Source organism: Saccopteryx leptura, chromosome 2 (assembly GCF_036850995.1).
Source record: "Saccopteryx leptura isolate mSacLep1 chromosome 2, mSacLep1_pri_phased_curated, whole genome shotgun sequence".
Taxonomy (NCBI): Eukaryota; Metazoa; Chordata; class Mammalia; order Chiroptera; family Emballonuridae; genus Saccopteryx; species Saccopteryx leptura.
Genome location: NC_089504.1, coordinates 3538717 through 3564467, shown reverse-complemented (window position 1 = coordinate 3564467; position 25751 = coordinate 3538717). Strand labels below are relative to the sequence as shown.

General features: G+C 57.2%; 3 protein-coding genes across 5 annotated transcripts; 1 reads left to right on the top strand and 2 right to left on the bottom strand.

Moving 5' to 3' along the window:
• Positions 1–511: 511 nt before the first annotated feature.
• On the bottom strand, positions 512–6153 carry SURF1 (SURF1 cytochrome c oxidase assembly factor). The gene is made up of 9 exons (XM_066366836.1): positions 6060–6153; positions 5907–5958; positions 4331–4464; positions 4167–4249; positions 2523–2714; positions 1292–1364; positions 1046–1208; positions 721–802; positions 512–642 (listed from the first exon to the last, which is right to left on the bottom strand). The coding sequence occupies exons 1-9, from the start codon at positions 6111–6113 to the stop codon at positions 573–575; spliced, it is 903 nt and encodes a 300-aa protein (XP_066222933.1). The 5' UTR covers positions 6114–6153; the 3' UTR covers positions 512–572.
• On the top strand, positions 6143–17074 carry SURF2 (surfeit 2). 3 transcript variants are annotated; one of them, XM_066366826.1, is made up of 7 exons: positions 6143–6327; positions 6774–6928; positions 7166–7269; positions 10073–10261; positions 10425–10588; positions 10777–11125; positions 11226–13692. In XM_066366826.1, the coding sequence occupies exons 1-7, from the start codon at positions 6250–6252 to the stop codon at positions 11294–11296; spliced, it is 1110 nt and encodes a 369-aa protein (XP_066222923.1). In that variant the 5' UTR covers positions 6143–6249; the 3' UTR covers positions 11297–13692. The 3 variants fall into 3 exon arrangements, with proteins under 3 accessions (XP_066222923.1, XP_066222924.1, XP_066222925.1); XM_066366827.1 differs by lacking the exons at positions 10777–11125; positions 11226–13692 and adding an exon at positions 16927–17074; XM_066366828.1 differs by lacking the exon at positions 10777–11125.
• SURF4 (surfeit 4) lies at positions 11589–25519 on the bottom strand. The gene is made up of 6 exons (XM_066366839.1): positions 25323–25519; positions 17090–17276; positions 16437–16513; positions 15591–15634; positions 14878–15064; positions 11589–13869 (listed from the first exon to the last, which is right to left on the bottom strand). The coding sequence occupies exons 1-6, from the start codon at positions 25368–25370 to the stop codon at positions 13603–13605; spliced, it is 810 nt and encodes a 269-aa protein (XP_066222936.1). The 5' UTR covers positions 25371–25519; the 3' UTR covers positions 11589–13602.
• Positions 25520–25751: the final 232 nt, after the last annotated feature.

Genomic DNA, 25751 nt, shown 5'->3' with positions numbered 1-25751 from the left:
AGGGGTCCCCAAACTTTTTACACAGGGGGCCAGTTCACTGTCCCTCAGACCATTAAGAGGGGCCGGACTATAAAAAAAACGGAATAAATCCCTATGCACACTGCACATATTTAAAAGTAAAAAAACAAAACGGGAACAAATGCAATATTTAAAATAAAGAACAAGTAAATTTAAATCAACAAACTGACCAGTATTTTTTTTTTCACTTTTTTTTTTTTTAATTTATTCATTTTAGAGGAGGGAGAGAGAAAGAAGGGGGGAGGCAGGAAGCATCAACTTCCATATATGCCTTGACCGGGCAGGCCCAGGGTTTTGAACCGGCAACCTCAGCATTCAGGTCAACACTATCCACTGTGCCACCACAGGTCAGGCGACTGACCAGTATTTCAATGGGAACTATGCTGCTCTCACTGACCACCCATGAAAGAAGTGCTCCTTCCAGAAGTGCGGCAGGGGCCGCAGTTTGGGGACCCCTGGTTTATACCAATATAGTACACAGGCCAGCACAAAACCAAATTCTCAAGATGTTTACTCAGTGACTTGCCAGGACAGGGCTACACTAGTTAATCTTGTCATGTGCCAGGAGTTCGACGTAGGAATTTCTTAATCCACAGGTATGACGTGGCCGCACAAAGCCCATACCTGCAGTTAAAAGACAGTCCATAGAACAGGTTCTGAAGGGGAGGGGGCAAGAGATCTGGTCTCGGGGTGGGGACTCACCAGGTGAGGATGTACTGCAGGTGCTCGTTTCTCAGGGTGACTCTGGTCTGCCCTCCGATGGGTCCTCCGGGGACTGTGCTCTCTGTGGAGACGGTGGGCTCGGTTCTAATCTGTCACCACTTCCTGGTGCCTGGCTCTCTGGCCACTTGGCCAGCTGTTTCCCTGGAGCTTTTCTAGCTAGCCCTTTTCCCACAGCTGTGCAATTTCAAGTTCGGTCAATAGGACCTGTAACTGACCAGCTCCCCAATGTCACCCCTTCTCCCAACACACTAGAATGCAAACCAGAATTGACTAAGGGCCCTTCATCGAGGCGGTCACAACATACTGAAGTCTGCATCGATGAAAATGGGCTCTGTGCCTGCGAACTGGGCCATGGCCTCCAGGTCCCGGTAATGCCAGTGGTTCCTTTCTGGATTGTTCTCTGGAACAAAAGGCTTCCTGGTTTCTGTCAGCCTCACCGTCCCAACCAGGTTCACTTCTCCTTCGATCTAAAAGGACATGAGAGATCCTCAGGGCACAGCGTGGAGAATCCTGATTCCCGCTCAACTGAGGGATGAGCTCCCACTCTTACCTGGCCTTTTTGCCGGGTGTTGGGGTTCACTTTCTTCCTGGGGACAAACCCTCTGTTTACCAGGATGGTGATTCTTGAGTAATGAAAGTATGTGGTTTCAGGTGGGGAAGGGGTTTTGAATCAAGATCTTCCTAATGTCTGCTCTAGCATTTTTTTTTGTTTGTTTGTTTTTTACAGACAGTCAGTGAGAGGGATAGATAGGGACAGACAGGAACGGAGAGAGATGAGAAGCATCAATCATCAGTTTTTCGTTGCGACACCTTAGTTGTTCATTGATTGCTTTCTCATACGTGCCTTGACCGCGGGCCTTCAGCAGACCGAGTAACCCTTTGCTCGAGCCAGCAACCTTGGGTTCAAGCTGGTGAGCTTTTGCTCAAGCCAGATGAGCCCGTGTTCAAGCTGGCGACCTCGGGGTCTCGAACCTGGGTCCTCTGTGTCCCAGTCCGACACTCTATCCACTGTGCCACCGCCTGGTCAGGCTGCTCTAGCATCTTAAGGAACAACTTGGGTCTCAGGGAAGGGTTTAAACGACTCGATGGAGACCAGCTGGAGGAGTGCCTCCAATGCCCGAAAGGCTGTCTTGATTGGTAAGAGCCACCAACCCCTGGAAGGGTAACCAACCTTAACAGCCACCTCCTGTGCCGTCTCTTCCACCAGGGTCTGCGTTCAAACAACGCTTTCTCCCTTGAGCAGTTCCTGGAACAGCTGCCTGTGCACCTGCCCCCAGTCTCCCCTCCTTGCCCGGGAAGCCACAAGGGGCAGCCTGTTACAGACCTGCGCGGCTCATCCCAGACCTAAGAGACTGGGAAGCAGAGCTTGACAGGAGAGCCAGGGTTTCACCTGTACTTGAACATTTGGGAAGCTGCTCTGCGTAGTCCCTCCCAGCACACCCTTCCCCGAGTGCTCTCCCGTCCCGTCAGGTGGCCCAGGTAGTTCTTGGGAAGCCTGCCCCTTCTCGCCATGCCATCCAGGAGTTGGCCACTGGACAGTTCCTCTCCTGCCCTTTCAGACCTCAACATACAGGAGTTGTGTAGTAATCAGAAATGTCTTGGTTTAAAAAATGAAATAAGTGAATTGGCTTAATGTCAAAAATTTCCAACTATTCAACTGAACCTGTCAGGTATAGTTGGTTCCCAGGGTCTCCCTGGGGCTGGGGTTGAGGAGGAAAGATGGAAGTGGACTGCCCTGACCACAGCTGCCAGGCCCGTTCGCTCCCTGCATGTCTACTCACCCCAGGTCAGTGCAGTGGAAAGGGGTGACGACGTAGGCGCCGCTGCGGACTGAGGAGGAGAGCTGGCCAGCCTCCCGGGCCTCTCGGGCCGGGTCCACCATGGTCCGTGGCATCATATACAGCTCCTTGGAGTGGTCAAAGTGTCCCCTGACCTGCACTGGCCTGTACTCCAGATTTCTCAGCTCCATTGGGCTACATAGGAGAGGGACAGGGACCTGAGGCCATGCACGGTTTGGGAGGAAGATGACCCCTTTTGGGCTGCAAACTAGAAAGCCCGTGGCACGAGAGGTACTGTAGGCAATGCCTGGGCACAGTGGGGGGACAGCTAGGGCGCAGGGAGTGCCCACTGAGGGGGACGCTGGTCCCTCTGATGTCAAGTGGGAACGGATCAGTGCTGCCAAACAGTCCGCACTTTGAAGAGAAGCTAACAATGTGGACTCCTGCATGGACTCGGTCATCTGAGTGGGCTAAGACCCCATCTGCAAGCACCCTTTTGCGCCCAAATACAGTGTGTCCATAAAGTCATGGTGCACTTTTGACTGGTCACAGGAAAGCAACAAAAGACGATAGAAATGTGAAATGTGCACTAAATAAAAGGAAAACTCTCCCACTTTCATACCTATTCAGTGCAGTTCGACGTGGGCTCATGCAGTTTTTAGGGCTCCTTAGGTAGCTATCCCATATAGCCTCTACAGACTCGTCACTGATTGATGGCCTACCAGAACGAGTTTCTCCACCAAACTGCCGGTTTCCTTCAATTGCTTATCCTACCGAGTAATGTTATTCCTATGTGGTGGCACTTCGTTATAAACGCACCGATATTCACATTGCACTTTGGTCACGGATTCGAATTTAGTGAGCCACAGAACACACTGAACTTTCCTCTGTACCATCCACATCTCGACTGGCATGGCTGTGGGCTGCTCCGCTGTATACACGGTGTTACGTCATCATCTGCGCATGCGCACATGCTGCCACATCATCCTATAGAAACTGGGAGGGTTTTCCTTTTTTTTTTTTTTTAAATTTTATTTATTGATTTTTAGAGAGAGGAGTGAGAGAGAAAGAGAGAGAGAGAAGGGGGAGGAGCAGGAAGCATCAACTCCCATATGTGCCTTGACCAGGCAAGCCCAAGGTTTCGAACCGGCAACCTCAGTGTTCCAGGTTGACGCTTTATCCCACTGCGCCACCACAGGTCAGGCGGTTTTCCTTTTATTTGGTGCAGATTTCACATTTCTATCATCTTTTGTTGCTTTCCTGTGACCGGTCAAAAGCGCACCATTTCACGGACACACTGTAGAAAGCTTTGTTGCATACAGCTGTCCCTCTAGGACAGGGCTTTGAAATGAGGGGAGTAGCATCATTCAGGGCACTTCAAAATACCACTCAAGTCAGGACATGACGAGGCCTGCCCTTAGCCACCAGCTAAGAATTACTGCTTTAGGGCGCCATCAGCAGCATGTGGGGGCCTTCAGGTACACCGGACCTGAAACCAGGGTGGAGCCCAGATTTTTCTATGGACTTCAGGCAGCTTCCCAAGGGCAACTGTGTCAGCAAGCAGCCCCAGAGGACAAGAAAAAGCCCGCAGGCCCCCACTGCTGCCCTCCAGTGAGCCTGGCCCCAGGCCAGCAGCACCACACTCACTCTGCTGGCAGAGGGATGGGCTCGGCCATCACTCGAGACTCCAGCTCTGCGATCAGCTTCAGCTTCCACTTCCGACGCTGGACCTATGGAAACAGTGTAAGCCCAAGCAGATGGCAGCAGGGGCCAAGGGCTCAGAGACACGAGAGCTGGAGGCCAGTCTTTACCTGCCATGTCCCCAGGCCAAAGGCAGTCACAGGAATGAGAAGCAGGAACCACTGGAGAAAGGAGTCATCTTCCACTTTTGTGGCAGGTGCTTCTGCTGCAGAACTGCCCCCCCTGCTTGGCTTCCAGGTCAGCCCTAGGAAGTTTTACAACACTGGCATGGAGTCGGAAGCCCCTGAAGACTCCACCAATATTGCCTGAGAGCAGGTGGCAAAGGCACAGGGATCAGCCCGCAGCCTGTGGTCAGGAGCCAGCTAGCAGCACCTGTGTCCAGCCCAGCTCCTAAAGCAGTGCCCAGCCACATGGCACTCAGGGGATGTTTACTGAATGAGGCCCAGCGCTTAGTCTTGGCTCGGCCACCAACCATGACCGCTCCTAACCCCTTTTATGCAGGAGTATGCAGAGATGTATTCCACTGCACTAAGATGCACAAGTCTTGGCTACAATGGTTTGAGGGAAACGTGATATGAACTCAGGACAGTGCTTTACAGAGCTCTCTTAACAGCTTTGCTTTTCTAACCCCCTCCAAATTATAAAAGAAAGTTTATTTAGACAGTTACAAAGATAGTAGAAGTGAGCCTATGCTCAGGAAACACGTTACAGAGGCGAAAGGGCCCCTGGAGCTCAGAGAAAGGGAAAGGGAGAGAAGGGGGTGCCCTGACTGGGACTCGAACCCCGGACATCCATACTCGGGTGAACGCTCTACCCACTGAGCAAACCGGCCAGGGCCAGCTCTACTTTTGCATTGCTCATAAATTCTGAGATGGAACAATGTGCACAGAATGTGCATGTAAACTCTCAGAAGTGAGTCTCATCACAGGAAGCATCATGGGCTTCCTGGGCGGGCAGGGAGGCCTACAAAGTACCCTTCGTGTGTGCACAGCACTGCTGTCCACTGGAAACATGCGAATGGCTGATGAGACTGCTTCCCTTTAGGATCCCAGACACCATGTGGAAGGAGGGGCAGGCCCCTTCTTGGCTTAGAAGGAAGAAACGAAAATACAAGGGAAAGGAGCCAGCTGGGGTAACGGAGTCAGCCAGTGATAAATTATCTATATCCCATAGTTACAACACAAAACAAGAACAGCAAGATCTGTGTGTAACTATGGCCAGTGATCTGGAAACCGCTTCCCCCTTGTTTACCCCTCTGAAACCCTCCCTCCTCTCTCCTTGAGTCCTGGGAAACCTTAAAGAAATCACATGCCCATTGCTTAGATACTGTCAAGGTATATAACCTGTAAGAAAGTCAACTTCGGGGAGCCCGTGTTTTGGAGCTACAAGCCCCGCGTACTCCGCCGGCTTTACTACATCCTACTTCCTTCATCAAATTGTGCGTTTTTGTCCTCCTTTGGTTCCTGCAATAACCAGGCTGGCCCCTCGTTAGGCGGATGAGACGTCGGCTAGTTACTCAACGTCTTCGGCCGCGTAACACGGGAGTGCCCTGCACCCAAGGCTCCATTAAGAGGCAGGGAGTCTAATAAAAGGGATCAGAGCTCATGTCCGCGCCCACGGGCCTCTACCGTGGAAGGCAAGGCGGCCTTTCCCAGGTAACTAAGTTACACCTGGACGAGTCCTCACCTGCGCGCGGGGGGACCGCAAGGACGCTCCTCCAGACCGCGCGGGCTGAGGCCTGCAGAGACGCGAGGGGCTGGCTGAGCTCGTCCGCCGCGGGGTGCAGGCCCGTCCCCCGCCCGCTCAGCCGCCCCGCGCCCCGCGCCCCGCCCCGCTCACCGGCCGCGCGCCCGCCGCGCGCAGCACCTGTCCCAGCCACCGCGCCGCCGCCATCGCCCCGCGGGTGCCTCCGGGGGTCCCGCGGCGTTTGCTTCCGGGGGTCCCGCGGCGTTTGCTTCCGGGGCAGCGCGAAGCCCCGCCCCACGTGGTTTAAGCGCGCCGGGCTTTCTGCTCCGCGAGCTGCGCAGCCATGAGCGAGCTGCCGGCCCAGGTGCAGACCTTCCTGCGCGAGCACCCGAGCCTACGGCTGGAGCCCGGCACCTGCAAGGTGCGTGGGGCCGGGGCCCCTGACTGCCTCCGGGACCCCACACTGCCCCGAGACCGCCTCTGACCGCCCTGCCTCCCTAATGGCCTCCGGGATCCCCCCACACTGCCCCCGAGACCCCCTCTGACCGCCCTGCCTCCCTGATGGCCTCCGGACCCCCTCCACTGCCCCCGAGACCCCCTCTGACCGCCCTGCCTCCCTGACAGCCTCCGGACACCCCCCCACTGCCCCCGAGACCCCCTCTGACCACCCTGCCTCCCTGATGGCCTCCGGACACCCCCCCACTGCCCCCGAGACCCCCTCTGACCACCCTGCCTCCCTGATGGCCTCCGGACTCCCCCCCACTGCCCCCGAGACCCTCTCTGACCGCCCTGCCTCCCTGACAGCCTCCGGACCCCCCACCACTACCCCCGAGACCCCCTCTGACCGCCCCACCTTCCCGCTGGTAGGTGAGGTGTGCCCTGACGGGTCACGAGCTGCCCTGCCGCCTGCCTGAGCTCCAGGTCTACACCAGCGGCAAGAAGTACCGGCGGCTGGTCCGAGCCAACCCGGACTTCGACTACGCGTTGTTCGAGCCGCACATCGTGCCCAGCACCAAGAACCCGTACGTGGGCGGGGGCGGGAGCGGTCTGGGACTGCTAAGGGGCTCGGACAATTCCTGTCGGGCGCTGGCCGCTGCTAGGCGGCAGGCTCCGAATCCCCGTCCCCTTCCGGCTGGGTGCTCAGCTGCCCAGAAATGAGGAGACCTGGGATGCCCGTGGGAGTCCTGGAGCTGTGAGTTGGGCTTGTTTGCTCCGAGGGTGATTCTGTCCCGGCAAACCGAGGTCTCCCTGGCCCTTAGGCACCAGCTGTTCTGCAAACTCACCCTGCGGCACATCAACAAGTCCCCAGAGCACGTGCTGAGGCATACTCGGGGCCGGCGCTACCAGAAAGCTCTGCATAAATGTAAGTGAAGCGGGGACACAGCCTGCCTGAGACACAGATACTTGGGTACATGCCTGCCGTCCCCCATGATGAGCACCCCTAGAGGGCAGCAGTGACATCTCGGTCACTCTGGCAATCTAAGCAGGCTGCCCAATGCAGTATGTCATCCCTTAACGTCTTGGTAGGATCCGCAACTTGAAATGAAATGACTTATAACGAAGTCGGTCTTACCAGCATATTAACTGGTCCAGAATTTCTGCACCATCGGATCAACATTAAAATGAAACAGTGTTATTGGAGGGCCTGCAGGTTGCGATGAGTGCTGTGAAGGGACTGTGCAGGGGAGCCAGGAGGGCCTGTCTGCTCCCCCAGGGGGCCTGGGAAAGGCTTCAGGCCAAGGCGGGGGGACATGTAGAGTGGGAGAGGACAGGGTCCAGGCCAAGTCCACTTTGGGCTCTGGGAGTTTCTGACCGACATGCCTTCATTGTGCCACCCTGCACCTTACAGGGGTCATCAAACTTTTTATAAAAACCGCCCACTTTTGCAGTGCTGGTCAACCTAGTCCCTGCCGCCTACTAGTGGGCATTTCAGCTTTCATCGTGGGTGGCAGCAGAGCAACCAAACGGTGCCGCGATTGGCCCACCATGAAAGCTGGAATGCCCACTATTGGGCGGTAGGAACTAGGTTGACCAGCACTGCAAAAGTGGGCGGTTTTTATAAAGTTTGACTACCCCTGGGAGGGTCTTGGAGGGCGTTGTCAGCTGCGGTCAGGAGCATGCGCAAATGGTATGCAACAAAAGGGTTAAAGCACAGGCTAGTGTGTTTCAGCATCACCGTTTCTCGTTCCTTGTTCCTCAGAGGAGGAGAGGGGTAGGGTGGGTAGGAGTGGAAGAGGGGACAAGTGGGTGACTGTGCAGTCATCCAGGTGAAGATGGTGGCTGGGCTTCCCAGTTGGGTCCCCAGGTACGAACTATTTGGTGGGTAAACTGCTAGCTGAGGAAGGAACAGGAAGGAACTGACCAGTTCCCGGGTTCCTGGCTTGAGAACTGGCGAGTGACAGATGGACGGCATTGTCAAGTTAGAGTGGAGTCTGAATGCTAGGCGTTAGGGGGAGATAAGAAAGGAAATGTGAGACTTTAAATAGGAGGTGTGGCCTGACCAGGCGGTGCAGCAGTGGATCGAGCATCGGACTGGGAAGCGGAGGACCCATATTCGAAATCCCGAGGTCGCCAGCTTTGAGCGCGGGCTCATGTGGTTTGAGCAAGGCTCACCAGCTTCAGCCCAAGGTCGCTGGCTCGAGCAAGGGGTTACTCGGTCTGCTGAAGGCCCGCAGTCAAGGCACACATGAGAAAGCAATCAATGAACAACTAAGGAGACTAAGGAGCAGTAATGAGGAATTGATGCTTCTCATCTCTCTCCCTGCCTGCCTGTCTGTCCCTCTCTCTGTCTCTGTCACACACACACACAAATACAATAAATGGGAAGTGCGTCAGGGAGGGTGGCTGTGGACCAGCTCTCATCAGTGCGCATCATTGACAGAGATGCCGTTTGTGTCTGCGGAGCCGGGTGAGGACAGACAGGCTGGGGCCTGTGTGCCCAGGAGCCCCGGGAAGGTGAGGAGGGCCCGGAGTCAGGGGGAGACGACAGCCAAAGAGGAGATGGTGGACTCTTAGTAAATGTTATCAAAGGGGAGACAAGACAGTAGAGTGACCTTGAGATGAGACCAAGGCAGCTGAGTGGCCTAGTGGGGACAGAGCCAGGCTGGAGCGGGGCAGGGAGGACCAGGGAGGGGCAGTCAGGTGGGTCTGACGACTGAAAGCCGAAGGCTTTGCAGCTTCCCAGCGCAGAATGATGCCCAGGCTTCACCTGAGGGCAACAGTGGAGGAGGCTGGCTTTCCACACTGCTGTTGGGGCCCTGCGAGCCTGTGCAGGGGCGGGGTCTGGGGCTCGACCCTCTCATCATGAGCAGGGTGGGCTGCACGGAGCTGGGGGCGGGACTGGTTCCCGGTGGGGAGAGAGTAAGGGATGCTGAACCGTGGGGCTGAGGCAGGACAAGGACACACAGCATGGTGGCGAGGGCACCTGGCAAAGGGTGCAGAGAAGACACGACATGCAGGTTCTGGTCACGACAGAGCCACCACGGGAATGTGGAGTGGGTGGCAGAGTTGAAGAAGGGGATAGAGTCCTGAGGTGGTTAGAAGTGGGCAGTAACCCATGGGGTAGACAGCAGGGCTTGTCCACCCCATGAACGACGGCAGGAGTTGCAGGGGGAAGGACAGTGAGAGCTCGGCCCCTCTCCAGTGCCTGCCCTGAGGGAGCTGCACTGGACTGCAGAGCCTGGTGCTGAGGGACAGCCTCCCGGAGTCCTCAGTGCAGGAGGGGGCACTGTGACTCCAGTGAGGGCCTCCCGTGGAAGAAGCATTCCCGCCTCTGTGCCCCTGGCCAGAGGTCTACAATGGAGGAACCAGTTTCCACTGAGCTCACTGTCAGGACAGTCTCCTAGCCACCATGCCTAAGGGGGCTTCAGTCTGCTGGTGGGGGGCTGGCACGGCTTCCAGGTCAGGTGCACTGAGCCCCACGCAGCCCTGCACCTTCCCAGCTGCTGCTTCCAGGAGTCCAGCGGGCTCAGGCTGGGCTCGCAGTCCAGTAGACCTGTACCATCTTCTGGCCCCTCGGCCACATCCCTGCTGGACCCTCCTGTCCAGGGGAGAAACTGAACTGGTGGCATTCCCCGGCCACTGCTGACATGCACCTGGCAGGTGGGATGTGGGGACCCGAAGGACCGGAGACACACAAAACAGGCAGTGTGCTGGTCTGTCCCCAGATGAAGAGTGTCAGAAGCAGGGTGTGGAGTACGTGCCCGCCTGCCTCCTACACAAGAGGAGAAGGAGGGAGGACCAGATGGACAGCGACAGGCCACCGCGCCCGAGAGCCTTCTGGGAACCCGAGTCCAGCGATGATGATGGCACGGCCCCGAGCAGGAGTGACGACAGCATGGTGGACCTGTACCCACGTAAGTGGGACCGCGTTCCCTCCCCCTCCTGTCGTGCGGGTCTGGGCCATGGTTGTCCTGTCCATTTCCAGCAGCGGGTGGGCTCTGGCCTGTTTCTCCCTCTGCTTGACCCCTGAGGCCCCTGGTGCCATAACCTCCATCAGCTGATCCCTGTTCCTTCCAGCCGAGCTGTTCTCCCAGAAAGACCTGGGAGGGACTGAGCACAGAGACAACACTGCCAGCTTTTTGACAGATGAGGAAGAGAAGCCAAGGCATCTCCGAGAAAAGGGCCCTAGGGACAGAGAGGAGTTGGAAGTGGACCAGGAGCTGGCCCTCAAACGCAGGAAGGTGAGTGGTACCTCCAGGTCTGTTAACATGGCAAGCAGCTTCCTTAGCCATAGTTTTCCATTTCTTTAGAAAAACGAAAAAAGAACCCTTTTCACAGATAAGCACCCCACGCGAACACGTGTGTACGCGAGGAGCCAAGGCTGCCTGGTGCGCGGGGCGGCTTTCTGGTTTGCTCCTGCTCAGAACAGGTTCAGGGCCCCTGGCCGGAGGCACGGCTGCCCGGGAAATGCTGCCTGACCGCAGGAACCGGAAGGAGGGATCCGGTACCAGCCCTCCCCTTAGACGGAGCAGGACTTGTGTTCCTGGTGGTCGATCCGGCCGGAAGAGGTCAAGGTCTCCATTGCAGTGCGTGGGCGCTCCCAGTGCTGCCCTTGAGGAGCTCTTCCACGAGTCCAGGGGCTCCTAGGGCAGGACTTGTGTTCCTGGTGGTAGATCCGGCCGGAAGAGGTCAAGGTCTCCATTGCAGTGCGTGGGCGCTCCCAGTGCTGCCCTTGAAGAGCTCTTCCACGAGTCCAGGGGCTCCCAGGGCAGTGGTGGGTGGAGCCGCCCCAGGTTTCCAGCTAGAACCAGTCTGGGCTGGGGGGAGCCTGGCCCTGCCCCTTCACCTCCTACCTGACCGGGTCTGTTCCCGCCACAGATGCAGTTGAATTCGTCCAAGCAGCAGCTCAGAAGCCAGCACCGCAAACCCAGGCGTTTCAGCTCCTCTAAGCAGTTGGGTTAATAAAAGGGATGGTGGAGAAAACCCCTTAGCTTCCCGATTCCTTGGGGTATTTCACCCCACATTCCTTCGGCCACCACCATGTGTCCTGCGAGCTACTGGGGTGGCCCAGGGCTCTCTCCTCATTGGGGACCCGCTCCTCACCGGCTGCTCCCACAGGCGTCAGGGTCCTGTGCCCCGCCCACACCCAGGACACGGTGGGAACCCGAAGGGAAAAGCCTGTGCGAATGTGGCTTCTCGGGGGCCCCGCCCACCTGGACAGCACCCGAGGGTCACACTGCATACAACAATGCCATGATTTATTCTGATGTTTCCAAAAATCAAAAACGTTTTCAAACACAACTAAGATATAAAATACAGCATAAAATGAGATTACCTATTTCTCACAAAAAGCAAAAAATGTTTCAGAAATTGTTTTGCCAAAACCAGTCGGTAGATGACTTTTCGCTCCTCCCCGCAGACACCTGCCCCCCCGCCCAGGCAGCCGCTTCGGAGGCGGGAGCCACCTCCTTCGGCAGGACAGTGAGCAGGGACACCACACCACCTGGCCTCCTGGGCTTAATCTGTCTCCACAAACAAGGGTCCCCAAGACAGGGCTGGGGAGGCCCCACTTGAGCCGGAAGCAGTGCCACAGAGACGTGTCGTGGCTGAGGTGCCATTCATGGAGCTGTCATGCTATGTGAACGGGGGTGGGGGTGGGGTGGGGAGGACTGAGACCACCGGCGAGGTTGAGCCCCTAAGAAACACCCTCCATGTAGCGAGCATCTGAGTGACTGGGAACAGAAGCGCCTTGTCCTTCAGCCATGGCTTTGTCTAAACACTTGGTATGGCCCCACTGTGGCTGGGGCACTGATGGGGTGTAGGCTGCAGAGCCAGGGACAGTTCTGAGACCTAGTGGACAAAAGGCAGCCTCCCCACTCCCTGCAAAGCTTACCGGGGACATGGGGTGGGGGGCTCCACCTTACCCTCACTCTCTGGTCTGGAAGGTAAGCGTGGAGCCTGGCTCAGGACTGGCCCTAGCACACCTAGCCAATGACCAGAGAAAGCCAAGCCCTGAAGCCATGTTCTGATGGCTTCCGGGCCTCGTCCCGAGTCTGGTCAGCCTGGTCAAGTTGGTCTGCCCCGAAAGGATCTGGAGGAACAACAACGGGAGGTACTGAGACGTTCCAGCTCCCCTGGTGGCCTTCGCTGTGATGTGGATGAGTGAACAGCAAGGGGCACTCACCCCAGGAAGAGAAATGCAGTGTAAGGCAGTGTTAGAAAACTAAACACAGGAGTCAGATCCAATCGGTAAGGCATCACAAATTGTAAAAAGTAATTTGGGCTGCATTCAGCATGGCAAGTAGACAATCGGCAAGCCACAGCCTCCCTAAAACAGGCTGTGGCTGCACAGCCTGGGAGAAGCCCTCAAGCCAAAGGGCCAGGCCGCGGCCGCCTGCCCAGGTTCAGCTGTGTGAGGTAACTGGTCTGCAAGCTGGCATGTCACTGACCTGCCCCACTGAGGCTGCTGCTCCTCCCCAGCAGGTCACATGGGAACTTCTGGGTCAACCTACAGATGTGCGGGTGGGCCTGTGGTCCCTGCAGGCCGGCGGCTTCCCCAAGGACGTCTGGTGTCTCCATCCCCACCTTGAACCACCTGAGCTGCCCGGGTATAACCCCATATAAACGGCACCAGTCCGGGCCGGTGTTCTCATTCATCAGTGACTTTACCATGAACAGTGGCCTCTCTAATACTGCCTCATTCTTTGGGGTTTGGGTTTCTCTAAGAATTTTCACTGTTCCTATAAAGTATTACAACACAAGGCAGAAAAAGAAAGTCACTGGCGCAATTTTAAACCGGGGAATTTGACAGTGTTTCATATTTGGCTGGACCATCCAATATCATTTAGTAGTTTTAGCTAAAAACGTAAACTTTAAAAAAATAAAGAGGGAGACTGCTTTGAATGATACACAGATGTATCTGCTCACAGTACAGCTGAAAGGCCCCTACCACCCCAAAGGAGAAACAAAAATGGGACGGGCCACAGCCACCCAGCTCCTCATGCCAAGAGGCCGAGACCTCGCCGTGGGGAGGGACATGCTGTCCAGCCAGCTCTGAGTGGTCAGACAGCAGGTTGTGGGCCCAGAGCAGATTTAGCCAGAATTTTCAGGTGTCTGCATAGAAAGTTCTCAAACATCTGTGCCTTTACCAAGGGAGGGGAAGGACGAGGACACGGAAACGCTGGCAGTTCTGTCGACTCCACCCCGAACCAGTCCTCGACGGCCGCGGGTCTTAGCCAGGCAGAGAAGGGGTCTGTTACCACTCTTTCTTCTTCTCGTCCATGGAGACGCCTCCGGGGCCCAGAGCCACCACCAGGAGCAAGCCTCCGATCACTGACATGGTCTGGAAGAAGTCGTACTTGAGGAAGTCGTGCATGGGCTTGTAGACGGGAATGGTCCAGAAGGCGTTGAAATACACGTTGATGGCGAACAGCCAAACGACAAGAGTCAAGGCGGCCAGCTTGGTTTTAAAGCCGATGGCCACTAGGATCATCAGAGCTGTGCCCACGATGTTCTGAAGGATCTGCGCAGGTGGGAAGGTAAGAGAGTCTAAATGCATGTGAGCAGGGAGAAAGGCATCATGTGCCCAGGTGCCTGGGACTGGGGCTGTGCCAAGACGGCCATCAACAGCTGGGGACTGTCACAGGTGGGGGTGAGAACAGGTGTCGTGGGGCAGGAAATGAAGTGCTTTGAAGCGTGGCAGGTTGGGATTTCCCAAGACCGCTCAAGTTTGAGCCTGCCGGACCTCTGGGCTGCCCTAACTACATTCCCTGGTGCTACTGAGCACCAGTCCCCCCTGTCCCTTGCCCGGGGGCCCCTGCCCAGCAGGGCGCACACTTAGCTACAAAGACCTGCTCTGTATTCTCCTGGGGACCAGGGCAGAACTTTCCTCAACTCTGCAGCCCCTGCGCCGGCACGAAGAGGATGAGAGGAAGGTGAGGGAGGAACCGGCACCAGGACCCCAGCAAGGCCAGAGGTTCTGGACTTCATTTGTTCAGAAGCAGCTTCTTGGTACACAAGAATTTGACAGTTTTTTGTTTCGTTTTTCTTTTTTTTCCATTTTTCCAAAGCTGGAAACGGGGAGGCAGTCAGACAGACTCCCGCATGCGCCCGACTGGGATCCACCCGGCATGCCCACCAGGGGGTGATGCTCTGCCCCTCTGGGGCGGTTGCTCTGTTGCATCCAGAGCCATTCTAGCGCCTGAGGCAGAGGCCACAGAGCCATCCTCAGCGCCCGGGCCATCTTTGCTCCAATGGAGCCTTGGCTGCGGGAGGGGAAGAGAGAGACAGAGAGGAAGGAGAGGGGGAGGGGTGGAGAAGCAGATGGGCGCTTCTCCTGTGTGCCCTGGCCGGAAATCGAACCCGGGACTCCTGCATGCCAGGCCGACGCTCTACCGCTGAGCCAACCGGCCAGGGCCTTTGTTTCTTTTCAATAGGACCAAAAGGTCTGCCTCCTTCAAACCAGCTCCTTCCAGTGGCTAGGCTCTGTACACAGCAGCGCAAAGCTGGGCAAACCGGCTGGAGAACTTACCGAGAAGAAGCTGGCATCAAAGTGGAGGAGGGTCATGAACATCAGGACCAGCAGGACCCTGCCCCCAAGCTGCATGTACTGCTTAGGGGAGCTCTCGCGCATGGTGGGGACGCCCGCGAACATGCTCTTCCCCTCAGAGCGGGACTCCGCCAGGAGCAGCAACAAGCCCCCTCCCAGGGCCAGGTTCCTGAGGGATAAAAACGCCAGGCTCATCGCTGAAGCTCAGGCTCCACAGGGCCGCCAGACCGGGCGGGGGACCTCGGGCCAGCACCAGGGGGGGCCTCATTGCCCCCTTCCGCACATGAAGCAGGCCCAGAGGGTGCACGTCCACAGGACCCCAGACTCGAGTTCTATCTCTGGACACCCTTACGTGACTGAAGACACAGCTGTGTCCATGCCACCAGACAGGCCCGGGTCACCTGAGCACACTTGGAACCTAGTCCTGGCCTTAGAGCTGTACTTGACCAGCTGGGTCCCTGTGAGCAAGTATTTCCACTGGGACCCTCCCTCCCTCCCCTGTGGAATCCAGCGTCAGGAGAGGTGACTTCAGTCTCACTTGTGTTCTAGGGCCTGGGGTGAGGGTGGAGAAGGCTTCGCCAACATCCACCACAGGGTCTAAGATCAGCTTGACTCCAAGATGTTAACGGATAGTTACAGCACCAAGTTTAGGTGTGCGAGGGAAGGAAAGTGACCTCTCCAACCGGAACACGTACCTCATCAAAAACTTCAAGTCCCATAAGATGCTGTAGGCAATCGTCTGAGGGCACAGAGGACAGAGAAACACGAGTGTCAGCACTTTCAAACAACCTTCTTTTCTACAGAATTGATAGCTATCAGGCAATTTTTCGAATATGATACACAAAAACCGTTTGAGGGCTCCCAGCACAGCTCCAAGGTCAAGAGCGGGCTCAGCATGTCCCAGAGCGCGCTGGGGGGCCTGGGTCTGTGTAAGCAGAGCTGTGCCCAAGGTGTCCCGGAGAACACGGCGTGCCGAGGCCACTGCTCCCGGCGGGAAGGCTGTGTGAGAGGCCGCATCTAAATAGCTGGGTCTTCTTCTTCAGGGAATAAAATGGGAACAGGACTAGTATCCTGACTGCGGCCCACCTTGTGATTGATACCCTTGTCAAAGGAAACTCAGTAAAGTGGCTAAAGGTAGAGACCCAGGCTTGGCACCTACTCAGGGCACCAGTCTCTCCAGCCTTCCGTGGCTGACTGCTTCTCCTGAGTTTGCCTGGAGGAAAATCAAGTCATTTCTCAGAGGAGAAAGGAGTCCCAGAGAAAAATATACAGAGGTCTATCCTCATGCCATTTACCTGCAGTGCTATGGTTACCGGGTGAGACCCAGACCTCACACCCCGTTTACCTGCAGCGCTATGGTTACCGGGTGAGACCCCGACCTCACGCCCCGTTTACCTGCAGCGCTATGGTTACCGGGTGAGACCCCGACCTCACGCCGTTTACCTGCAGCGCTATGGTTACCGGGTGAGACCCCGACCTCACACCATTTACCTATAGCGCTATGGTTACCGGGTGAGACCCCGACCTCACGCCCCGTTTACCTGTAATGCTATGATTCCGAAGAGTCCAAAGCAGGCGTACTGCACAAAGTTCCTGCTCAACACCAGTATGCAGCCAGCTGGAAAGGAAAAAGGCAAAGGTAAGGCAGGGGCTCTGGGTGAGCCCTGGGTGAGGAGACACTGCCACAGTACTAGCTGCCTCACCTGACCCTCAGTGCAGTGGCAGCCCAAGGACCTACCCCAAGCAAAGATCAACTTGTGGGAGGATAAGGGACAGACATGAACCCCCACCCCCATGTCATCTAGACTGCTGACTTGCAGAGAACGGGCCAGCTTCTGAGTCGACGGCCCTCAAAGGCTCTCTGTGGCACCATAGGACGGGCCCACAGTTCAAGTCCCTGTCCTGTCCCATGTGTACAGGGCAGAGGCTGCCACCAGAAGCCAGTTCAGGAGCAGAAGGAAGGCCTGAGGCCAAGGTGAGCTGCATTCCAGCCCATTCTCTCCCTCCCCTCTCATCTCGATCTATCTCCAGACACCTGGATTCTCACTGCTCACCTGGATTCCCACCCAGCTCACTCACATCTCCTGCTCCGGGAACTTCAACCCAGAGATGGTGTCCTGTATCTTTAGCAAAAGCCCCAGCAATCAGCCCAGGCCGAACCCCCGGTGTCAGTGAGAGCCCGCCGGCCACTTACTCAGCTGTCCCAGCAGGTTGAGGAGCACGAAGGAGGAGGCCACCAGGTAGCCGCAGCCCCAGGTGCTGTCGATGTAGTCCCGCTGCTCACCCCACTGGAACCACATGCGCACGCCGTCCTCCAGGAACGTGCTGATCAGGCAGAGGCGCGCCACGTGCGGGAGGTACTGCTTCGTGACGCGGAGGAACTGTCGGGTCACAGACACCTCGGTGAGGGGCCGAGGCAGGCCTAGCCCCCACCCAGCCTGGCGCTTCCTGGACACTGAGCGTGGGACTCTCAGCACCTCCTCCCAGCGTGCCCTGTGGGTGTGGGTGTGCAGCAACCTGCGGGCCAGAGACAGACAGACAGCCCTGTCCGGGCTGCTGGGCGCAGACGCACGGTGCAGCGACACTCCTCTCTGACTTCCTCTATCTCAGCAGGCGTGTGCGTGGCAACTACAGCTGACAAACAAGAATTGCCACACGACGGAGCCTCTATTCTCAGGCAAGGGACCAGCGAATTAGAACCGGAGGGGAGAGGGGCTCACGCAGAGCTGGGCCGAGGCCTGGCCCGGGCCTGCTGGTCACGCTGAGCCCAGGCCTAGCCCAGCAGCCCCGTGATGCTCAGGGCCCCTGCAGATGGAAGAAAGCTGAGCGCGCTCAAGACAGCAGTCCACTTAGGGTACAGCCAGGGTCCCGGGCCCAGAAGGCCTCGCTGTCAGCCTACAGTGAGCTCATGTGTTCACAATGGCCCAGCGCCTCTGAAGCAGGGAGAGGAGAGGCCAGGCAGTTCCCAGCCCTTAACAGAGTTCCCCTCCGGAAGAGCCTCAAGATCAGGCTTGGGCAACTGAGTGCGCACACAGCTGTGAGTAAACACCTGAACTTGGCACAGGTAATAGTTAGAAAGCTCAGGGTTTTTTAAAAAAGCCTGACTGGGCCAAAGCAAATTAAAAACATGCTAACAAACGGGATGGACAGCTGTTTCAATTTCAGCACTGAAATTCAAGTGTGTAAAATTACTAGCTAATGTCAAAGATTTATACCAGGGTTCAGGAAACTTTTTGGCTGAGAGAGCCATGAACGCTACATATTTTAAAATGTAATTCCGTAAGAGCCATACGACGACCCGTGTACATTATGCATTATCCAATAAAAATTTGGTGTTGTCCCGGAGGACAGCTGTGATTGGCTCCAGCCACCCACAACCATGAACACGAGCGGTAGGAAATGAATGGATTGTAATACATGAGAATGTTTTATATATATATATATATATATATATATTTTTTTTTTTTTTTTTTTTTTTGTATTTTTCTGAAGCTGGAAACGGGGAGAGACAGTCAGACTCCCGCATGCGCCCGACCGGGATCCACCCGGCACGCCCACCAAGGGCGAAGCTCTGCCCACCAGGGGGCGATGCTCTGCCCCTCTGGGGCGTCGCTCTGCCGCGACCAGAGCCACTCTAGCGCCTGGGGCAGAGGCCAAGGAGCCATCCCCAGCGCCCGGGCCATCTTTGCTCCAATGGAGCCTTGGCTGCGGGAGGGGAAGAGAGAGACAGAGAGGAAGAAGGGGGGTGGGGGTGGAGAAGCAAATGGGCGCTTCTCCTATGTGCCCTGGCCGGGAATCGAACCCGGGTCCCCCGCACGCCAGGCCGACGCTCTACCGCTGAGCCAACCGGCCAGGGCCGTTGTTTTATATTTTTAACGTTATTTTTTTTATTAAAGATTTGTCTGCGAGCCAGATGCAGCCATCAAAAGAGCCACATCTGGCCTGCGAGCCATAGGTTCCTAACCCCTGATTTATACGTTGATAATTTCCTCCTGCTCCGTGCAAGCCATGCCATTTATGACATGACCAGGAGACAAAGACAAGTAGAAAGCGAGGTACAAGTGTCCTCAGGTGTACCCTGTGCACTTTCTCTCCCCAGCTGTGAGGCTGATACAGAGGGACAGAAATCCTAGGGTACGTGATAACACAGCAGGGACTCGGGAGAAAGATCGGGGACCCACCCACACCAGTGCGGTGTCAGCAAGCGGGAGTCTAAAGGGCACGCATGAGCCTGACCCTCAAAGGGACAGTCACAGTCACGTCACAGCCCTTGTGAGGGCTGACTAACCTGCTGCGAGAGTAGAGGAAGGGGCACACAAGAGTGTGACTTAACTGCTGGCATTTTGAAAAGTTGCTCAAGCTGTCCCCTGCCATTAATGAGGCTCTGGTCATTCAGTTCATCAGCTCTGGCTCGGGGGCACAGAAGCCTGGCTCACTGGACAGAGGGGACCACAAGCCAGGTGTCCATTCTCTTCAACTCCAGAGGCTGAGCCCCAAGCTGTTGGCTCTGCACACGTCTGCTCAGCCCTTCACCCCCACTGAAGCGGCGGCAGAAGTCACAGGAAGAGACAGCCAAGCAGGTACGGGAACCTGTGTCCACCTCGCTCTGATACAGCGGTGCCCTGTGTGACTGTGGACAAACTGAGTTACTGGGCTGGGGAAAGGGGTGTCTGCTACCCTTCCACAGAGTGAGGACAGCTGGGCCAGTGGTTACTAAGGTTTGTTCCACCTTCAGTAAGCAGGAGAAAAAAGAAAAAGAAAGGCCCTTGTTTAAGAGGGGTCCCTAGTACTCCCATGTGATGGAGGACTCCTATGGGCCCATGTAGAGAAGAAACACAGGGTATGTGTACATTTCATGTAAACCCGTGCAGGGGGAGGGGGGGTTGATGCCACACCCCTTCCATTTCTGCCTCACGGTCCAAATGCTTTCGAAATGCCCAGCAACGGTGCAATCACCCTTGTCCCCGAGGAGATAAACAGCCCCTCCTCGGTCCTAATGCGAGGGCCTTGTGCCAGGGCCCCACAGAGAACCCTGACAGACAGGCCTCACCTGGCCTGGCCTGGCCTGGCCTCACCTGGATGTCGGCGCCTATGGAGAAGCATGGTGGGGCTAGACTCAGAGAGACTGGAGACAGGGTGGGACTCCCGGAGGAGGGTAAGGGTGACCCCAAAAGACAGCAGGGACCATCGGAGGTGTTCTGACCTGCCTCCCACTGGAGCTGAGGGCCACTCCCTACCCAGCCCGCGCAGTGGGCGCTCACCAGGGGGTGCACACAAGCCCAGCGCCCGGCTTGGTCTGAGAGCGCCTGTCTGATGCTGGCGGCTCAGCCGGCCGCAAGGCAGAGGCAGGGTTTAGAAGTCTGCAATGAGTCTGTACAGTTAATTTGAGTGTCTGGGTCAAGAGGATTAAAGAGCAATGGAGAGAACCTTCTCTTCAAACAGGTAATTCACTCCTCCCTTGTGGAGCAGACGTGCTGAGGAGACAGACATCTCTACTCTGGAAAAACTGCAACGAGCCAGGTATTTGTGCTCTGGACTAAGCATGCAGCTGATTTCCAATGTGAGCGTGCTCTAGGTTGAGGCTGACTGTGCTTGGTAAGTCTGGCCATTCAGAGCCCTTGAAACCAGCAACTCTCCACTGAGCGCCTGTTTGGACTGGACGCGCAGGGAAAAACTGTCTAATAACAAGACCAGACCCAATCTTGATATTATTTCCTGCATGTGTTTTGGTCACCATGGTGCAGACTTGGCCACTAAACTCATCCCATGCCACTCTGGACAGCATCACAAAGCCATTGTTCCCTCAGGAGAGCAGACAAGAGCCCAGGTGACAGCCATCACCTGGTCGGTGCTCACCCTGGGCCTGCGTCCAGTACACGCAGGCACACAGGCCTGAGGGCCAGGGGCCACTCCTGGGAGGGAGTCATGAGAGGGAATCACAACAGGACTGCTGGAGGCTGACCCACAGCGAGGAGAGTCTGCAGAGGGCCAGTCACTCACACTCGGGGGCCGGGCCTTTCACAGGAATCTCAGACCCTCACAAGTCCAGCGTGGTCACAAGCAGTGACAGCAGGGTGACTTCAGACATAATGGGGAGCTGAGATTTATTTTCAAGGGGTTATTTTAGAGGATTGAAGGGGATTTAAGAAACATAATTATACCCAGCCTGAGTCGTAACTCTGGGAATACAGCGATCTTGTCACACAGCCACTTGCAGCTCCCACACAAGGCAGAAAAACCCCTTTCGGTTTGTGAGCAGGACTGGAGGGAACCAAGGAAAGCGGGCCGCAGTTCCCGGTGAGAACTCTGAGGAGGAGGGACAGGCGGCCCAGCCCTCCTTACTGATGAGCACGGGGCTGCCCCTCAAGGCCGGCCACCACACGCCTGCACATCCCTGAAAATCGGAACCTGGGGCCAGGTGACTTTCCGTGGCTGAGTCAGGCGGGGCAGGAGTTTGGTGACTCACACGTGCACATCCGCCGTGACCCCAGGACACCCCAGCCAGCTTCCCTGAGTGCTGCTCTGTGGCTTCATGCTACACTTAGAGGACCAGGAAGGTGTCAACTGGTCCTAAGCTAGAGAGATGGCCTGGCTCTCTACCAATAAACCACGTGTGACAAAGAACCTACCTGACTGTAGGAGAGCAGCCACACAGAAGAGCACATGGCTGCACCCCACCTTCTGGGGGAGACTCACTAACCGCAGTCTCCCCATGTCCCACCCCACTCCCCAGAAGAGCTGCGGGGGCTTCTCCTAATCTCCTAAGACAGGGGAGCAGGAAAGAGTCAGCTCCCCTGTCCTCTCCCCACTCCTGATGGCGCAGGCAGGACAGCGGGAGGTGGGGGGCGGACAGCAGAGGAGCAAGAGGGGAGTGCTCAGAGCTCACCAGTCACCACACCCCATGGCCACCCACACACTGTCAACGCAGAGCCCAAACACCTGCGACTGTGCCCCAGTCAGTGTCCTATAAGGCCATCCTCACTGCCCCACACTTGACCAGATGCCAAGGGGAACACCGGGGGAGGGGGCGACAGCTCCCAGGACTGGCTCTGTCATGGCAAATCCAGGTAAAACACCAAGGCCACACCGGAGATGAGGCCCCATGCAGCGCAGTGTCACCCTGGTGATGAGCCGTCAGGCAGAACCTATTAAGGGCTAATGCTCCTGTTTATGGGTGTCCACGAGATCTGCCTTACGTTCTGCACACTGGCAGCGAGGACCAGTGCAGAGCAGGGCGTCAGTCTGGACTGCTGAGTTCGTTAGTCTCAGCCCTTCCGGTCTGGTCTCAGATGGCCACCGAGTGCCCAGCTCCCAGAGGGCATTCTCAGCACTTTCTCCAGCACCTGGCCCCTAGGAGCAGGAAGACACTGTCCCTGGCTGCCCAGGACAAGGGGCCTGATGCCAGAGTCACAGCTCGAGAGGAGCCTGCCAGCAGAAACTAAGCAGACCGCTTACCCCGTGCTCTCACCTCTGCAGACCTGAAGGAAAGGTCACAGAACTGCCAAGCAGCAAGGCGCCCAGCCTTGGGGTGCCAAGACATGGACTCAAGCTGAGCATGGCAAACCTCCCTCTCCACTTCAGGAGATGGAGACACTGTAGCCAATCTCACACGTCCACAGGGTGACTCGGGTGGTTCGTACGGAGGACCTGGTCCCGTGCTGCTGCAGTTACAGGCTCAGCACTGCTGTCATGACTACCAGAGGATGCACGGGCCTTTTAGGGTCCACTCTCAGCAGGCCTGACTTTCTGGTCAAATCCTGTCACTTCCTTTTTGTTTTTGTTTTCTGAAGACAAGGTTAGGAAAAAACTGGTATGTCACATTATCTGACCACCGACTTCAATATCTCCCCATTCCTTCAAATTAGATCCCTTTCATCTTAAAGCTTGGCCTCTCGCACCTTTGTTATGGACAGCCTTGTTTTACTATGACTTGGATAAATGTTAAAAACGCAAGTGCCGGCCCTGGCCAGTTGGCTCAGTGGTAGAGCATCGGCATGGCGTGCAGAAGTCCCGGGTTCGATTCCCGGCCAGGGCACACAGGAGAAGCGCCCATCTGCTTCTCCACCCCTCCCCCTCTCCTTCCTCTCTGTCTCTCTCTTCCCCTCCCTCAGCGAGGCTCCATTGGAGCAAAGATGGCCCGGGCGCTGGGGATGGCTCCTTGGCCTCTGCCCCAGGCGCTAGAGTGGCTCTGGTCGCAACAGAACGACGCCCCGGAGGGGCAGAGCGTCGCCCCTTGGTGGGTGTGCCGGGTGGATCCCGGTCGGGCGCATGCGGGAGTCTGACTGTCTCTCCCCGTTTCCAGCTTCAGAAAAATAAATTAAAACAAACAAACAAACAAAAAAAACGCAAGTGCCACCCAGCTTGGCCAGATCTGTCCACACGAAGCCGTGACTTTGGTTGTGCCCCTATTATCTGCCACATCCTCCTGCGCCCAGCCTGCCTGTGGCAGAAGAGCCCCAGGACCTCTGCCCTGCATGCCGCCCACACGGAGGAGTCTGCTGACATCCTCTGCCATCACCACAGTGGGCCTGGTGCCGACACACCGACAGCAGGAGCCCGCCCTGCGGTGCGGACACAGCCCTGTCCACTTTGGTTTCTAGGCAGCACGCCTCTCCCCTGCATGTGTGCCGGAAGGGGACACTGGGCCTTAGAAGCAGCTGTGTGTGGCAACAGCCTGAGGCCGGCGCACTGGGCAGGCCCAGCCCACGAGCCTGAGCAGGCCTGGCCTTCCTCCCACAGCACCCCGGCAGCCGGCCCTGTGTGCCCCTCCAGGCCTTTCTGGGCTGGGTTCTGCTTCTTCCATTTACAACAAGCAAAATGCAGGGAAGGAGAAGAAGGAAGGACTATGTTAATGGGTCAGAACTCTTTTCTTCAATAGGAGAGTGTATCATCTGATAGTTGGCAGCAGCCTGACTAGGGACATTTTATCTAGATTTGGTGATGAAATTCACTTACAAAACCAGGGATTTCCAGGCCCAAGAGCCAATGTTCATAACTCTCACGGCTGCCTCCACTAAAAGAAGCCATCTTCTTAGGGAGCTGCTGCTACTTGGAAATAAAACCGGGTCACTACAATTATGTCAGTAAAAACTGACTAAAAGGGGCCTACGCAGTTCTTGAGAGCTTTTGCTCTGAACTCTTTGTGCGAGAGATACAATTTTTAAGTAGAGTCCGTAAACACACAGTCGTGACCTTAGGAAAGACTATTTCTCCAGGCTGATGGATGCCCATCCTCCCCCTCCAAAAAAACTGGTTTTATTTTAAAATATTGGGTCACAGAAAAGTGGTGCACTGAGAACCCAATTATGAGGCCACCCGGGGAGGGGGGAGGGAACAGTGGAAAATCTTGTTCACTGATAACTGATCAGAAAACACTCATTAAAAAAAAAAAAGTCACATACAAGCCTTCCAAGAAGCCCAGCCACAGAGGATGATGACTCGATACCAGTCCCATCAAAGTTAAAAAATAAAAAAAAAAGTAACCTGGCTGCTTTGATCTCGGGCAAAGCCAACACCCTCCCATCAAGGGAACAGAAAGGAATGGGACCCAGGCCAGACAGGACCGGCCTGCAGGGATCAGGGCTGTCCATCTGTAAACATAACGGGATAGTCGTAGAAGTAAAAGGACACGCACGATGAAATAGTCCCCAGGCGAATCGAACAAGGGGGGGGAGCTCTGTCCTCTGCCCCCCCCCCCCAGGATGAGAGTCTGTCCATCCCGCGGGTGGGGAGGGTCAACACCTTGACCGGTACACTACTCCACCTGCCTGTCCCCAGGGCTCCCCTGATCTCCGGGTGCCACCTGTACACCTGCGAAGACGAGAGGCTGCCCCTCCTCCCAGCTCTGTGTACAGATAGGGAGACTCATTCAACGCGGCCCCAGGGCAGAGTCCAGGGAGGAAACAGCGGGGTCAAAGGGACCCCACGGCGTCCACCCATCTGGGAAAGAGGAAAGAAAAAAGCGCTGCGCTTCCTGATGTCGTTGGGGGTGCACGCCAGGGCGCCCCCTTTCCTCCAGGAGGACCCCGGACCTGCAGCCCGACCGAGCCCGGCTCGGCACCCGAGCGGCCACCCCGCCTCCCGCGCGCCGGGGTCGAGGAGCGAGCGGGGACCCCCGGGCGGCCGGGGGTGGGGGCTGGGGGGGCCGGCGCTCCCCAGGCCCCGGGCCGCGGCCGCCTTCTCGGGGGGCGGCGCGCTCACACCCCGCGCTCTGCAGGCCCGCCCGGGACAGGCTGGTGGGGGCGGGGGCCGGCGCGGGCCGCGGGAGGACTGGGGGTGCCCCGGGGGGCGGCCGGAGCTGGGGCGGGCCGGGCACGGCGCGGGCTTGGCGGCGGCCCCGCGGAGCGCGAGGCGCGGGGCGGAGGACGCGGCGGGACCCGGGGGAGGGGGCCGCGCGAGGGGAGGCCGGTCGCGCCCGCGGGCCGCACCTGGTCGGCGAAGTCCTCGGCCGTGCCCATCAGGTCGTTCTGGCCCATGGCGGCGGCGGCGGCGGCGGCGGGAGGCTCGGCTCGCTCACTCGCTCGCTCGGCGTTCGGCCCCTCGGCGCCCGCGCCCGCTGCGGCCTCCACAGGAAGTGCCCGGCGGCCGGCCTCGCTCCTCGTCGGCGGATCCAGAGGCTGCCACGTAGGCCAAGCCTTAAAGGGGCCGCGCCGGAGGGCCCGCCCCGGCCGCGCCTTAAAGGGGCCTCGCACCTCCCGCAGCCCCACCACCCGCCGCGCCCGAGGCTCCGCCTACCGCGCTCTGAGGCCCCGCCCCATTGTGCATCGACAGGCCCCCTGGCGGCCTCTCCCGGAGCCGCCTACCGCGCTCGGGCTCCGCCCACAGTGCTCAAGGCTCCACCCAGCACGAGATTTAAA

What these genes read in the sequence shown, in the direction of transcription:
- SURF4 (XM_066366839.1), bottom strand. Translation starts at nt 25,370, where the DNA reads ATGGGCCAGAACGACCTGATGGGCACGGCCGAGGACTTCGCCGACCAG. An exon ending in CAACCTGCTGGGACAGCTGA is followed by an intron (nt 16,514 to 17,089) that starts GTAAGTGGCCGG and finishes TTTCCTTTCCAG; the next exon opens with CTGGCTGCATACTGGTGTTG. An exon ending in TTGATGCCAGCTTCTTCTCG is followed by an intron (nt 13,870 to 14,877) that starts GTAAGTTCTCCA and finishes CCACCTGCGCAG; the next exon opens with ATCCTTCAGAACATCGTGGG.
- SURF2 (XM_066366826.1), top strand. Translation starts at nt 6,250, where the DNA reads ATGAGCGAGCTGCCGGCCCAGGTGCAGACCTTCCTGCGCGAGCACCCG. An exon ending in CATGGTGGACCTGTACCCAC is followed by an intron (nt 10,262 to 10,424) that starts GTAAGTGGGACC and finishes TGTTCCTTCCAG; the next exon opens with CCGAGCTGTTCTCCCAGAAA. An exon ending in GGCTCCCAGGGCAGTGGTGG is followed by an intron (nt 11,126 to 11,225) that starts GTGGAGCCGCCC and finishes TTCCCGCCACAG; the next exon opens with ATGCAGTTGAATTCGTCCAA.
- SURF1 (XM_066366836.1), bottom strand. Translation starts at nt 6,113, where the DNA reads ATGGCGGCGGCGCGGTGGCTGGGACAGGTGCTGCGCGCGGCGGGCGCG. An exon ending in TTCCACTGCACTGACCTGGG is followed by an intron (nt 1,365 to 2,522) that starts GTGAGTAGACAT and finishes TCATTACTCAAG; the next exon opens with AATCACCATCCTGGTAAACA. An exon ending in CTGCAGTACATCCTCACCTG is followed by an intron (nt 643 to 720) that starts GTGAGTCCCCAC and finishes TTTTAACTGCAG; the next exon opens with GTATGGGCTTTGTGCGGCCA.